Source organism: Arachis hypogaea, chromosome 8 (assembly GCF_003086295.3).
Source record: "Arachis hypogaea cultivar Tifrunner chromosome 8, arahy.Tifrunner.gnm2.J5K5, whole genome shotgun sequence".
In the NCBI taxonomy this organism is placed as follows: domain Eukaryota; kingdom Viridiplantae; phylum Streptophyta; class Magnoliopsida; order Fabales; family Fabaceae; genus Arachis; species Arachis hypogaea.
The window spans coordinates 45,094,066-45,110,098 of NC_092043.1; the positions used below are offsets into that span (position 1 = coordinate 45,094,066).

The window sequence follows — 16,033 nt, forward strand, 5'->3', positions numbered from 1 at the left end:
TAATGCCCTCTCTCCTCTATCCACACAATCTTTATATCTGATTTTTTGATCTACATCTGTTATATCTATTTGCCGATCTATTTATGTCATCTCTACTTTTTGATTTATATCTGTTATCTCTATTTTCAGATCTTTATCAGTTATCTCTAGTTGTCAATTTATATCTGATATTTCTATTTGTCAAATTATATCTGGTATCTCTATCTGCCGATCTAAATCTGATTTTTCGATCTATATCTGTTATATCTATTTGCCGATCTAAATATGTCATCTCTATTTGCCGATTTATATCTGTTATCTCTATTTGCCAATCTATATCTGTTATATCTATTTTTCGATCCATATCTATCATCTCTATTTGCATATCTGTTATCTCTAATTGTCGATCAACATCTGTTATCTCTATTTTTCGATCTATATATGTCATCTCTATTTGCCGACCTATATCTGTCATCTCTATTTGTCGACCTATATCTATTATCCCTATTCGCTGACCTATATCTGTTTTTCTATTTTCAAATCTATATCTATTATCTTTATTTTCAGATTTATATCAATAATTATCCGAGCTATATCAATCATTATCATTTCTATATCAATCATTATCACTCTTTGTCAAATCTATATCAACTATCATCGGATCTATATCAACTATCTTCCGAACTATGACTATCAACGATCTTCAATCAATTATCCATTCGCGATAAATCTTCAATTCAAAGTCGCATCGTTTACACATGCGCAATCAAACACAATCTTCAATCAATTATCCATTCGCGATAATTCTTCAATTCAAAGTCGCATCGTTTACACATGCGCAATCAAACTCAGTCTTCAATTCCGAACTATGACTATAAACAGTCAACAAACTCAATTACATATCATACAAGTACAAACACTTATCCATTCGTGACAACTCTTCAATTCAAAGTCGCATCGTTTACACATGCGCAATCAAACTCAATCAAATCACCAAACAACGGTAAACTAACTCAATATTCTCGCCCAACCAATTCACTTTTACCAACATCGACTCGGCAACTATTCAAATTAACTACTCGGTTCCATGAAAAAACCTAACCGTTGCATATATTAAATCAACGGTTCAAAATTTCATTGGAAAAATCAAAGACACAATCAATGACAAGACTACTACACTTTCCAATACACGTTAACTTCAAATTACGTCTGAAAATTCAAATTATTCATTATTTTAATAAAGTAAGTTGATCTGGGGCTCCATACCTATAACTCAAATCGCCGAGTTATAACTAAAAAAAAGCTCAACCTGCTTTATCAAAATATAGCCAGGCTAAGCTTGGGGGCTATGATACGACCGTTACAAATCCGATGTCATAATTCGGCATTATATACAATAACTCGGCATTATGCACCATAACTCGGCACTTTACGTTATAACTCGGCATTATACGTTACAATCAGACATTATCACTTGTTAAAACCTATTAATTGCTCTTCAATTCAGATGATCAATAGAAACGTAACCGACCTATTTTATTTCACCTATAAAGGTATGATATTTTATCTTCAAAGGGACATTGAATTCTCAATACTGACTTAATCTTCGGAGTGCCTTTGCAGGTACACTCCCCTTGTTCTTTGCTCACGCTCTGCGCAATTGGACATCTCCTTGGAGAAAAGCTCGGACTTCCACAAAAGCTCAAAGGTCGACACCGAAGATAACAACTCGGCGTCGACTCCCAAGAACTGAGCTCTCCCTTCAGGTATCCATACATGAACAGATGGTATAAATATATGAGATAACTTAAATATAACGATATATATATATATATATATATAATTTTTTTCCGTACATCACACAAATATATATGCACTAATTTATTCATCAAAAGTAAAATATTTATTACTCGCTTATTCAATTATTATTAAATTATCGTTAAAAGAGAGGGAAAAAAGGGGTAAGAAGCTTGACATAAATGGTTGAAAAGTTAAATAACTTGCTGATGCTAACAATTTAACGTTATCTTCCGAGAAACTGTCGTTGAAAAACTATTTTTGACAAAATCAAACAATAGAATGAACTAGTTGATAGGAACCTATTCATAGTCATGTATATAAAAGTCCTATGTAAAGTGGCATTAACCATATTATATGAATACTGAAAATAAGTTATTTATATAAAATTATATATTTAGTTATATTACTGTAAATAAATTTGATTATTTTGATAATTGATTATTTTATTTAAAAATATAAAATAATATATATACATATAAATATATAATAATAAATTTAATATCTGATTTTTTGGAGTTAATAAAATACTTTTAAAGTACCATATTATTTATGTACAATTATATTATGGACCACCAAGTTAATTAGGAGCGCACATGGTCTGGTCTAATTCGAAGATTCGATTTGGTTCTGAATTTTTTAAGAGTTAATTTGATATGATTTTACTGAGTTTAGGAATGGATAAAGATTTCAAAAATAGACCCGGTCATTATTTTGGGTCGGAGCTAGATCAAGGCGGATTCGACTTTATCCGACTCATATGTACTCTAAGAGAACTAAAAAAGATATATGTGTTTTAAATTAATTTTAATATTATGTTATATTAATTATAAATTTATTATTTTATTTTTAATCACACTTATTAAATTAAAAAATAGATTAAATAAGTATCAAATTATAATTTATGGACAAATTTAAATTCAAATATGAATATCAATTTTTTGATAATAAGTTTTTCTTTTATAAATAAGTACATCATATATAAATAATTTTTTTTATAAATTATTATTAAACTTTTAAAAACCCTGTTTGAACTTGATATAATTGTAGCCCAAAAATATTCAGATTTTATTGAGTTTAGAACTGAGTTAAAGTTTAAAAAATAAATAAATTCAGTGTATATTTATGACTAAATTTAAAGAGGAAGTCAGTGAAGTATTTGTATAATGTGTACAATAGAATTTAGGGATATTAGATTCAGTAAGATATCAGATATTTATTATTCCTGGTATTCATATGGTTATTCTGGATAGTATGAGTGTAATATATTTGAAAAATTAGTAGTATTTTACTCTAAATGTTTATTTTTTAACTCATATTAAACCAAATAAATAACTCATTGTACACATTATACAAATACTCCAATAACTTTCCAGCCTAGAACACCCTACACCAAGTCACCAACAAATAAATAATTGGTTATATTAAATAGAGTTGTTTAAAAAATTGGCTTGTTGTCTCCTTATACTTTTATTACATATCAGCATCAGAGACCTAGCTAGTCATCTATGTAAATAAATGTATGTGTATGAGACCTAGTCATCTATGTAAATAAAAGCATAACTTCTCCATAAAAATGAAAGACTTCAATGAACAAATAATAGTAAGAAAGAAAGGGGAAAAAAAAAAAACGAAAGCCATGGCCAAAACACGTACCTTTTCTTTTTCAAATTCCCTGCTTCAAACTCTACTTGTCTTCTTCGTAATCACTCCTATAATCACTGCTATTCCAGATTGTAGTGATTCAAGTAATGCCCTCTCTCCTCTATCCACACAATCTTCATCTCCATGGACTTCACCATCCAAAGATTTTGCCTTCGGTTTCCAATTTGTTCAATTCAAGGATCCACGCTATGTCCCTCTGCTCTCCATCTATTTCACCAAATCACCCAACAAGCCCATTGTTTGGTACGCGAAACCCAACCAGGAAATCCCGGTTGGGTCCTCTATCAATATCACAAACAATAGTCTCGTCATATATAACCCCAAAGGAAGTGAAATTTGGTCCCGTCCAGAAAAGAAGGACAAAATGGTAACTTGTGCTTCTATGAAAGATAATGGAAACTTTGTTCTTAAAGACAAAGACGGTAATATAGTTTGGGAGAGTTTTGAAGAACCAAGCGACACGCTTCTCCCCGGTCAGAATTTTTCCAAGTCTCAACCATTCAATTTGCAAGCTCGTCAATCGGAAACAAATTTCTCAACTAGCAATAACTTCAATCTCAGCTGGCAAGACGATGGCAATTTGGTACTTTACTATTCTCAAAATCACCAAGAACATGAACAGGCGCAGAATTATGCATACTGGGCAACCGGAACTGACGGTCGCGGATCGCGTTTATTCTTCGATGAGTTCGGACGGATTTACGTTACGGATGATAATAACACGAAGCTGTTCCAAGTAACAAACGGGATCCCAGGTTCAACTCAATATTTTTACATGGCGAGAATTGAATCTGATGGAGTCTTCAGGCTGTACGATTATTACCAGAAGACTAAAACAGTTAAAAACGAGGAGGATAACTGTTCTTCTGGATGGAAAGAGTTGGAACAAGAACCTGATGATATATGTGTTCTTAACATAGCTCAGAATGAAAATTTTATCTGTGGGCCTAACAGTTATTGTGTTTCCATGAATGGAAAGCCTCAATGCATGTGTCCGCATAATTATTCCTATTTTGTGCAGCCTAATGATCCAAACAACTTAACAAGTTGTAGGCCGGATTTTCCGCCTCCCAGCTGTCTGGTCGACGGCTGGGAGACGGATCCGGCCAAGGTGGATTTCCAAGAATGGCAGAATTTGAACTGGCCTTTCTCCGATTACGAGTTGGTGAGCGGTGATTTCGATAAGTACACGTGTCGAGAAAGGTGCCGTGGCGATTGCTTCTGTGCTGCGGCTGTATACAACGTTGATAAGGACAACGTGGCACATTGTTGGAAGAAGAAGTACCCTTTGAGTAATGGAAGGTCTAGTAGGACAGCCGAAAATGGAACAATAGTGTTCCTCAAGTTTCGCAAGGCAGGGTATGAAAACCAACATCGATCTTATTTAACACTTATTTTGTCGTTTCTTCTTGGAAGCTCGGTTTTCCTCAACATTCTGTTGGTGTTGGGAATTCTTGGAATTTACATGTTCTTGCGCAAGAGAAAGATGTTAGGGCAGCAACTGGTTGCGAGCTTGGCGCCGGAGACGGTTAGAAGCTACACATACAAAGAGCTTGAGAAGGCGACACGTGGATTCAAACAGAGATTGGGTCAAGGTGCTTTTGGAACTGTGTATAAAGGGGTATTAGAATTAGGGTCTAATACGAAAAGATACGTAGCTATTAAAAAGTTAGATAAGGTGGTTGAAGAAGGTGAAAATGAATTCAAAACAGAGGTGAGTGTGATAGGCCAAACCCACCACCGGAATTTGGTTCGCTTGCTTGGTTACTGCGACGAAGGGGAGCATCGTCTTCTTGTGTATGAGTACATGAGCAATGGTTCATTGGCGAGCTTTCTTTTTGGGATTTCTAGGCCTCATTGGAATCAAAGAGTGCAAATTGGATTGGGAATAGCTAAAGGACTCACATACTTGCATGAAGAGTGTAACACCCAATGCATTCATTGCGATATAAAGCCTCAAAACATTCTTCTGGACGACTTATTTGCGCCCAGGATATCCGATTTTGGGCTGGCAAAGCTGTTGTTGGCAGAGCAAACTCGCGCCACTAAGACGCACGCGAGAGGGACTATTGGATACTTTGCACCTGAATGGTTTACAAAAGCTTCAATCACAAGCAAAGTGGATGTTTATAGCTTTGGAGTGGTGCTGCTAGAGCTCATATGCTGCAAATCCAGTATTGTGTTTTCAATGTCAAATGATGAAGAACAAGCGCTTATAGATTGGGCATATGATTGTTACAAACATGGAAAATTGGTTCAGTTTGTTGAGAATGATGAGGAGGCAAAGAATGATATTAGGAGGGTAGAAAAACATGTTATGGCAGCAATTTGGTGCGTTCAAGATGATCCTTCACTAAGGCCTTCTATGAAGAAGGTTGCTCAAATGCTTGAGGATGTTATTGCTGTACCTTTGCCACCTCGACCTTCCATGTTTTGTTCATCATCTGCAACTTCGTTAAGTAGTGTTTCTTTTTGAATTTGATTTGTATTTGTATAGTATAGTATAGTATATATTATGGACTGCCATTAAAATTATGCTTTGTTCATGTGATGATTTTCTAATAATATATAATAATGTTATAAGCTAACTAATATCTTATTATGGTCACACAAATGCTTCAACAGAAAGATCCAGATCAGGAGTGTCCTCCAAACATGATTCTATAAAAAATATGAATCAAAGAAAAGTTGGGGACTAAAACTGTATAACAATGTAAAAGGCATTTTTATTTAAATAAAAAAATAAAAATACGTTATTTAACGGTTTAAATTGGAATTAAAGAAATTTACAAATTTAAACATTACGTGTATCAGTAGTATCAGTGGTAATAGTATAGAGAATGTGTCACTACTTTTTGTCTCTCTTCTACTCCATTTTTGCTGTCAATCAGAGCAAAAATGTGAGAAAAAAATGAGATATTTTTTCGCTAACAATAAGTGTGAAAATGGAAAACTAAATTTATTTTATTTTCGCTTTAACCGTAATTGCATAAACCGTTTAAATTTGATATTAAAAAAGGTGATTGTCGTGGTGTCTAAAAATATTTGTGTAATTTATTAAAAATGGTTAAAAATTAATATTTAATTTTTAAGTATAAAAATAAATAATTATTAAATATTCAAAATTTGTCATAAAAAATAAGTTAGGCAAAAGTTAGACATCAAGTTATAGACACTATAGAATTTACCGTTAAAAAAATACAACATTATTAAAGATAAAACATTAATGTTATTTTCTCCCATCAGTTTAAGTTTTTTAGATGAGTGATTTCGTAACATGGTATCAGAATTCTAAATATTAGAGATATAACTATTAATGTTACGTTCTCTTACAAAAATATTCATAGATCAGATCCGATTTTCAAATCCATGGTATTTATCCGAATCCATTCAAAAAAATTTTCATATGATCTGATTTGCAGTCTTATATAGGATCAGATTACGAATTTTATGTAAATATATGCAAATTTAAAAATTTGCAATAAATAAATAAATAAAAAAAAAATATAAATAGTGTAAGTTTTATAAATTATCTGTTAAATTTATTAATTTTTTATTAAGTTTATTAATTTTTTTGTAAATTTTTTATTTAGTTTTACTAAATTTGGTTAATTTTGTTAATTATCTATTATTTTTGTTAATTTTTTTTTGTTTCTGCCACTATATCTGATATGGATTTGATCTAATCAATAATTTTAGTACAATTTAAATCGAAATTTTGATTATATATAATTCGATATGATTTACGAATACCCTACTTATTTAGCCGTGAAAAATAGTTTTTCCAACTCATCTAACACCTATATGACCTCTCTATGATGAAGTGAATTCAATATCTAACTACAAGAAATTATTTAGGAAATTGCACCTAATTATTTGTGAAGCAGTTATACAAAAAAAATTACATATTTTCTATCACTTTAATTTAACTATTTTTCTGAATAAATCAAGTGCATATGTTTAATTTACATTAGATGTCTGTTCTAAAATATTAATAAAACTCATATCATTTTTAAATTTTTTATATATATTATGAGTTAACGATTAAAATAATTCTTAAAAGATATCTTGATTTTCATTTTTATCCCAAAAGATAAAATTAATTAAGGCCGTCCTCGGAAGATAACCGATATATTCTTGTTAGTCCTTCCGTTAGACTAACATTCATTGACGTGTTCTGTTAACTGTCAGCGTGGCACACAAACAAAACGACGCAATTTTGATTGAATGACCTCCAAACCTTGATGTATCGTCGTTTAATATCCAGAAGAAATTCAAAAAGTTTATGAACATGATGAAGAACAAATCCTCCTCTTCTCTTCATCTCATCTTAGCTTAGCTCGTTCATCATATTCTAATGGTGATTTTTCTGTTTTGCCCTTCAACAAACAAGTTTTGCAAATAAAATGAAGCTATCGGAGAGGTACGTACGCTTTCTCCTTCTCATCGATCTTTTTTTAGTTATTGTTAATTTTAGTTTTTGTTAAATTTTATTTTCGGTAATTTTCAGAATCTGACTAGGGATAAAAAAACAAGAAGCGACGAAGTATTGTAACTCGACGCTTGTTGAAGTTGAGAATACGCTTGATAAGTTCACTTGGCGAAGTTAGCACAGAAGAAGATTGAGAAGGAAAACCATTGCCCACAACTATTAGAAAGGTTAATGCTTCTAATTGCTTAAATCAATTCACCACGTTATGATTAAAAAAAAGTTTTGGTTTGGAGATCATTTTGAATTGAATTCAGTGTAACCGATGAACTAACTAAATTTAGGATATTTGGATGTTTTATAGGTCCAAAAGCTGGTTGGTTCAACTCCATTGGATCTTGCGAGGTCTGCTATGGCTCAGGGTGGACAAAATAGAATTGGCAGGAATGCACCCTGTCCATCCGGATCAAAGAAGAAATATAAATGGTTCATTTTTTTTTCTTCTTTCATTACTTTTTATTCGAAATGTTCTTGAACAACTAATTACTAAAATACATTGGCCTGCTTATTTTTTTTGAAGTAGTATATACTAGAACCCTTATAAAAAGGTTTTTTCAAATTGATTAGCTAATGCTTTGCTTGGTTGTTTATTCAGGTGTTGTGGAAAGATTTTAAGAAAATCAGAGATTGTAAATTAAACTGCGAAAAAGGTGCTTAGAAATGGCTGAATAAATCTGCAGTCCTACATGTTCTATTTTAATTTTGAACAAGCTACATACGACAATAAACTAGTGTTAGGATGAGATGTTTTACAAAATAGTTGCTTGGGTTTATTTTGCTCATAATTTTGAGTTGTGCATAGGCAGAATTGAATAGAATGGTTTTTGTTCATTGTAACAGTAGCTAGTTAGTTAGTTCTTTTCTTTCCCTTACTCCCAAATGAAAGGCATGAGAATAAGAAACAAAAGTTCAAGTAAGTGGTGCTGATCCTGAAGTAAATATTGTCTTTGATGAGTTTGAAAAACTCTAATTTAATTTGATAATGATCAAATATTATTAAAACAATAAATTACAAAATTATTAATTTGATATGTGCTAATTTAAATAATTTTGCTATGCAGATTTTTGTTATGGACCGAAAAAAAAAGAAATATACAGCAAGCCCAAATTGATTAAAAATGATAAGCATTGATATAAAATTATTTTTTATCCTTGTGGCTGAATATTTTTGTTACGGTGGGTAACCGGAGATTGTCTGAATGGATGGCGTTGGCTGGCCCAAATATGTGAAGGAGGAGGATTCAGTATGAGTGTGCGACTTGCGAGGCTCCGTCCGACTTGTGCTCGTAAGTGAATGGGGGGTGGTACCTGCAAAGACACTCCGATGCCTAAGTTAGCGAGAGTGTGAGCAGGTCTAGAGAGTATTGGGTTTAGAGATACCTGAGGGATGTCAGTATATTTATAGTGGTGAGCCAATAACCACCGCTGGAGTAGTGCCGTATCTTTAGGATGTTAACCGTCCCATTATCTTGGGGAGGTTAAGATATGGCTTTACGAAGCGGTTAGAGAGATTTTAGGGGCGGTTACCCATTTGAATGAGTGTTTATCTGCCAGCTAATCTCATGCCCGACTTCTTTAGAGCAAGTCGTGGTTGATACCGACTTCTTACGTGAAGGTCGGTACTTCCGAAGGCTGAATCCTTTGGACTAGGCCTTTAATTTGGGCCTGGACCTTTGTTATTGGGTCAGAGTATGAACAGTGCCCCTACTTGAGCCCAAGATCTCTTTAGGGCTTGGGTTCAAGTATTTAGATCGGGTTTGTGGCCGACTTTCACGGGTTTTTAAACCGACGTGATTTTCGCGACTTTTTGTTTTCTGACAGTTACGTCAATTCAAATGTCGTGTCCGTTAGGGATGCACTTAGGGATTGATGGCTTTGGTAACGATGCATTCTCATTAATGACTGCTTCGTTTTTACCATTATGCCCCTTAGCATGTTTATAAGTACTTTCTCTCTCTTTCCTTTTTCCGTTTCTGCAATCTTTCAAACTTCCTCTTTCTTTGTTCGTGCTGTGTTTATATGTACTATACTCTCGGGCTCCTGGAGACTTCTGCTTCTTTATTTTCGGAAAGAGGTTAGTTTCTTTCTTCTTCTTTGCATGACTTGATTTTGTAGAGGAATAGTTTTGTAGATTTTTTGCTCGGCTCCTTTTCTCCTCTCTAGAGACCTTTTTTGATTTTTTCCTTTTCTTTTTTCCTTTTGTAGGTTTTCTTCATTTTCCTTAGAGAAAGAAAAATGGCCTCCGTAGATTGGGTTGACGTTACTGTTCTGGGGGAGGAGCCGTTGGTTGATGCGGAGTTTATTACTCACCTTCGCACCCACCATCGGCTCTGTACTTCGGATGAAGATGAGCCTAAATACGAGTTGCTTGTTCCCGGTTTAGAGGACCGGGTTTGTCATGGGAGAGCCAATGAAACGGCTCCCCATTTCTTCTTTATGTATGAGTGCATGATCACCCGTCTGGGCGTCTTTCTGCCCTTTTCAGATTTTGAGATGTCTGTTTTGCAGCATTGTCGTGTTGCCCCTACCCAGCTTCATCCCAACTCCTGGAGTTTCTTGAAAATTTACCAATTTATTAGCCATGCTCTGGATTTCCCGACTACTCTGAAAATCTTTTTCCATCTTTTTCATATGACAAAACCTTTTAGTGGGCTGAATAATAAACAACAATGGGTTTCCTTCCGAGCCATACAAGGTCGGAGGATTTTTACCCTTTTTGATGAATCTTTTCATGACTTTAAAAATTTCTTTTTCAAAGTGCAAGCTGTAGAGGGTCATCATCCCTTTTTTCTGGATGATAATTCCTTTCCTCGCTTTCCTTTATACTGGCTGGAGGCCTCCCCTTGCGAGAAATATGGTTTGGATGACCTGGATGAGGTAGAGGCTGCCGTCGTGGGGTTCCTCCGAGAAGTGTGGGGGAGGGCCCCCTATTTGGATACTAAAAAATTTCTCCAAGGGTCTCCGACCTTTGTCCAATCACAGCTAGGTAGTTTTTTCTAGTATGCTGAATTTCCGACTTGTTAACCCCATATTCCGACTTGTTTGAATCTTTAGCTATTGTTTTCTTTTTCAGAAATGGCAAAGACAAACGCTGAAGAATCTTTTCAGAGGGTCCAGGAGGCTAAAGCTAAGTCTCGCGCTCGGTCTGGTGGCGCCAGGGTTATCTCTCCTCCTCCTCCTCCTCGTAATGTTGGAACTCTTTCCAATCCTATGGTGATTTCTTCTTCAGCTCCCTCTCAGCCGTCCTCCGTCGTCCGACCTTCTCCCGATCCCAAGAAGCGCAAGCTCTTAGTGTCTGGCTCTTCTGGGGAGGTTAAGGCGGATGCTCTTGCATTCGTCTGCAAGAATATCTACCCTTATGCTCGTATAGGCGTGGATGATATGTCTGTTCGGGGCCACCTTACCACTATGATCGAGGAGAGCCTTAAGGCGGCGGGGGTCTGCGGCAAGCTCTTAGATATTTTTGATAGGGCTCCTCTCAGCTCTTTGGGGGCGACCTTGAGGGTCGAAGAGCTGGAAGGGAGGCTTCGCGTATATGAAGAGCACGAGGGAGAGTTGAAGAAGGAAATTGCCAAGCTAAAGGAGGAAAGAGATACCCTCCGGGAGAAAGGGAAGGCTTTGCAGGCCCAATGCAACATGGAGACGGAATTGAGGAAGACGGCACAGGCCAGCTATCAAAGCCTATTTAAGGATCTTGTGTCTGTGAAAACTGACCTGTTTAATTCTCGGAAAGCGTATGAGGAGTTAGAGGACTCCATTGCCGATGGCGCCGAGGAATCTTGGAAGATTTTCCTGGAGCAGGTCAGAGTTATTGCTCCTGACTTGGATCTGTCTCCTTTACATCCTGACAAAGTTGTCATCGACGGTGCCATTGTAGATCCTCCTGTCCCCGTAATTGTTTCTGAATCAGAGTTGAAGACTCGGGGGCAGAGGATCATCGAGTCTCCTCCTCGCTCCAAAGATGCTCCGAGTACTTCGGTTATTCCTCCGACTTCCTCTTCTTCTCCTGTGGGTGCTTCTCTTCCTGGCGGTGCTCCTCCTGATTCTAGTGGTGGTTTGTTTGCTTCTGCTGTGAAAAAATAATCTAGTGATTTTTGGCTATTTGGGGTCCGGCTTGTGGTCCCCCCATTTTTGAACTCTTTTATTTATTTTGTGCAGTTTCAATAATTTCTTTTGGCATTTTAAGGCCGTAAACGAAATATTTCAATAAGTGCCCTTTTTTGAATAAGGGTTTAAGTTAACAAAGTAAATGCCCTTTTTTGGATAAAGGTTTAAGTTACCTTATGCGTGTATGCTTTTCTACTTTTGATATTTCAAAACCCTTTTGATCTTTTTCTGAAAACCTTTTTATTGGCTTGTCGAGCCTTTTAGCTTAAGGGCTTTTATGCAGCCTTTAAACCTAGGTTTTTCAATCTCTTTTTATTATCCTTTATACTCAACTTTGCTTCAGTGAGTTTTATGACTTAGGTTATTTTTGTGATGCGTTTTTCATCTACCCGGAGTATATCCGAGTTTATTTTACTCGGGTTCTCATTTCGACTTAGGAGTCGGATTGTTCCCGAGTTTTTTACGATCAACTCATACAACCTCTTTACGCCGACTTGTACCTCGTCGTTTTATCCTGACGACCATCTAGGTCGGTTCATGGGATTTTCACGTTTTGTCGAGCTTAAGTCGGCGCGTTTCGTAGAAAGACTTAGAAAAATAAAGAAGGAAATTATAAGAGATAAATGAAAAAGATCTTTATTAATTTGTGGGGTACCTTCTTGCTACTAAGGGTCTTGATAGCCTATTTCCCTTAGCCTCTACTATGATGCCTCGTTAAAAACCCTTCTCCAGAAAAAACCCTTTTGGGAAAAAATCGTGAAGTTGGGAAAAGAGTACATCAGGGAGTAGAGTTCGCTTTCAACTGTAGTACCTTTTCATATTACAAGCATGCCACGACCTTGGTAACTCAGCGCCATTCAGGTCGGTTACTTTATAATAGCCTTTTCCTAAAACTTCCTTGATTTTGTATGGTCCCTTCCAATTTGCGGCGAGCTTTCCTTCTCCTGATTTGTTGACTCCAATGTCGTTTCTGATTAGGACCAAGTCATCGGGGGCAAATGTTCTTCGAATGACTTTCTTGTTGTACCTGGTAGTCATCCTTTGTTTCAATGCCGCTTCTCTTATCTGGGCATCTTCTCGGACTTCGGGGAGCAGGTCGAGCTCCTCTTTGTGTCTCCGTACATTTCCGACCTCGTCATGGAGAATTACCCTTGGGCTTTGCTCATTGATTTCTATTGGAATCATGGCTTCTACACCATAGACTAGTCGGAAAGGTGTTTCTCCTGTGGCGGATTGGGGGGTTGTCCTATAGGCCCATAACACCTGAGGGAGCTCTTCAGCCCAAGCTCCCTTTGCTTCCTGTAGTCTCTTCTTTAGTCCTGCCAGTATGATTTTGTTGGCTGCCTCGGCTTGCCCATTGGCTTGTGGGTGTTCCACCGAGGTGAACTGATGTTTGATTTTCATACTGGCCACTAAGCTCCTGAAGGTAGCGTCGGTGAATTGGGTTCCATTATCCGTAGTAATGGAATAAGGTATCCCATACCTTGTGATGATATTTTTGTAGAGGAACCTGCGACTTCTTTGAGCGGTGATAGTGGCTAATGGTTCTGCTTCTATCCACTTTGTGAAGTAATCTATTCCCACGATCAAGTATTTGACTTGTCCTGGCGCTTGGGGAAAAGGACCTAACAAATCCATTCCCCATTTTGCAAAAGGCCATGGAGAAGTGATACTAATGAGCTCTTCTGGGGGAGCCACGTGGAAATTTGCATGCATCTGACACGGTTGACACTTTTTCACAAATTCTGTGGCATCTTTTTGCAAGGTCGGCCAGTAGAATCCAGCTCGGATTACTTTTCTGGCTAGAGATCTTGCTCCGAGATAATTTCCGCAGATCCCGCTATGTACTTCCTCCAATACCTCGGCGGTTCTTGAGGTCGGTACGCACTTTAGTAATGGCGTTGATATCCCTCTTCTGTAGAGGATATTTTTCACCAAGGTGTAATGTTGTGCTTTTCTTCGGATCTTTTTGGCTTCTTTCTCCTCTGTAGGGAGGATGTCGAATTTCATGTATTCGACTAGGGGGTTCATCCATCCGAGGTTTAAACCGATTACCTCAAGTACCTCTTGCTTATCTTTTGTTTTTGCTATCGAGGGCTCTTGGAGGGTTTCTTGAATCAGGCTTCTGTTGTTCCCTCCTGGTTTGGTACTTGCTAATTTGGATAGGGCATCCGCTCTGCTGTTTAGATCCCGAGTTATGTGTTTAGTCTCGGTTTCTGCAAAGCGTCCAAGGTGCTCCAAAGTTTTTTCTAAGTACTTCTTCATGTTAGGGTCCTTTGCCTGATATTCTCCGCTTATTTGGGAGGTCACCACCTGCGAGTCGCTGTATATCATTACTTTTGTAGCACCGACTTCTTCTGCCAACTTTAGTCCGGCGATCAAGGCTTCATATTCTGCCTGATTATTTGAAGCCGGAAATTCAAATTTTAAGGAGACCTCTATTTGGGTTCCTCTTTCATCTACTAGTATTATGCCTGCACCGCTTCCTGTTTTGTTGGAGGATCCGTCTACATAGAGTTCCCATGTAGTCGGTTTGTCCTCTTGATCCCCTGCATATTCTGCAACGAAGTCGGCAAGGCATTGGGCTTTAATCGCTGTCCGAGTTTCGTATCTCAAATCGAACTCGGAGAGCTCTATTGCCCACTGAACCATTCTCCCTGCAACATCCATCTTTTGGAGGATTTGCTTCATGGGTTGGTTCGTACGGACTCTGATTGTGTGAGCTTGAAAGTAAGGTCGTAGCCTTCGTGAGGCTATTACTAAGGAGTAGGCAAACTTTTCTAGTTTGTGGTACCTTAGTTCAGGGCCTTGCAGGACCTTACTGATGAAGTAGACTGGGTGTTGTCCGACCTCGTCTTCCTTTATCAGGGCCGACGAGACAGCCCTGTTTGCTACGGATAAGTACAGAACGAGATCCTTTCCTGGTGCTGGTCGGGTTAGGATAGGAGGTTAGCTTAAAAACTTTTTGAACTCTTGGAACGCCTCCTCGCATTCCGGAGTCCATTCGAATGGGCATCCCTTTCTTAATAAGGAAAATAGTGGAAGGGATTTTAGTGCCGACCCTGCCAAAAATCTGGAGAGGGCTGCAAGTCGGCCATTGAGCTGCTGGACCTCTCTCAAACAAGTCGGACTTTTCATTTCTAGGATGGCTCTACATTTATCGGGGTTGGCCTCAATCCCTCTTTGTGTTAGCATAAATCCTAGAAATTTTCCTGCTTCAACCGCGAAGGCGCACTTTACAGGATTTAGTCTCATCCCATGCAACCTTATGGTGTCAAAGACTTGTAAGAGGTCGGATAAGAGGTCGACTTCTTCCTTGGTTTTTACTAGCATGTCGTCGACGTATACTTCCATTAGGCTCCCCAGGTGGGGGGAAAACACTTTACTCATCAACCTTTGATATGTGGCTCCTGCATTCTTTAATCCGAATGGCATGACCACGTAGCAATAGTTGGCTCTGGGTGTGATGAATGATGTTTTCTCCTGGTCGGGCTCATACATCGGGATTTGGTTATATCCCGAGTAGGCGTCCATGAATGATAAGTATTGGTACCCCGAGCTGGAGTCCACTAGGGTATCAATACTTGGTAAGGGATAAGGGTCCTTAGGACATGCCTTATTTAAGTCGGTATAGTCGACGCACATTCTCCATTTACCATTCTGTTTTTTGACTAGCACTACATTGGCTAGCCATGTTGGGTACTTGACCTCTCTAATAAAGCCGGCTTCCAGGAGCGCCTGTACTTGCTCTTCTACTATTAGGGCTCGTTCCGTGCCGAGCTTGCGTCTTCTTTGTTGTACAGGTCGGGACCCTGGGTAAACCGAGAGCCTGTGGGACATGAACTCGGGATCAATCCCAGGCATGTCGGAGGCCTTCCAGGCGAAGAGGTCGGAATTATCTTTTAGGAGTTCAGCCAGCCCTTGTTTTAGAGTTTCCCCTAGGTTGGCTCCTATGTAAGTGTTTTTTCCTTCCTCCTTACCAATCTGTATCTCTTC

General features: G+C 37.6%; 1 protein-coding gene and 1 long non-coding RNA gene across 2 annotated transcripts; both read left to right on the plus strand.

The window, feature by feature from the left end:
* Nucleotides 1-3,318: 3,318 nt before the first annotated feature.
* LOC112707732 (G-type lectin S-receptor-like serine/threonine-protein kinase LECRK2) lies at nucleotides 3,319-6,029 on the plus strand. The gene has a single exon (XM_025759645.3). The coding sequence runs from the start codon at nucleotides 3,353-3,355 to the stop codon at nucleotides 5,915-5,917; it is 2,565 nt and encodes an 854-aa protein (XP_025615430.1). The 5' UTR covers nucleotides 3,319-3,352; the 3' UTR covers nucleotides 5,918-6,029.
* Nucleotides 6,030-7,674: 1,645 nt separating this feature from the next.
* LOC140174908 (uncharacterized) lies at nucleotides 7,675-8,843 on the plus strand. The gene is made up of 4 exons (XR_011865050.1): nucleotides 7,675-7,864; nucleotides 7,952-8,100; nucleotides 8,235-8,356; nucleotides 8,526-8,843. It is a non-coding gene; the product is annotated as an uncharacterized lncRNA (long non-coding RNA).
* Nucleotides 8,844-16,033: the final 7,190 nt, after the last annotated feature.

Excerpts from the sequence above, each read along its gene's own strand:
- LOC112707732 (XM_025759645.3), top strand. The coding sequence starts at position 3,353 with ATGAAAGACTTCAATGAACAAATAATAGTAAGAAAGAAAGGGGAAAAA.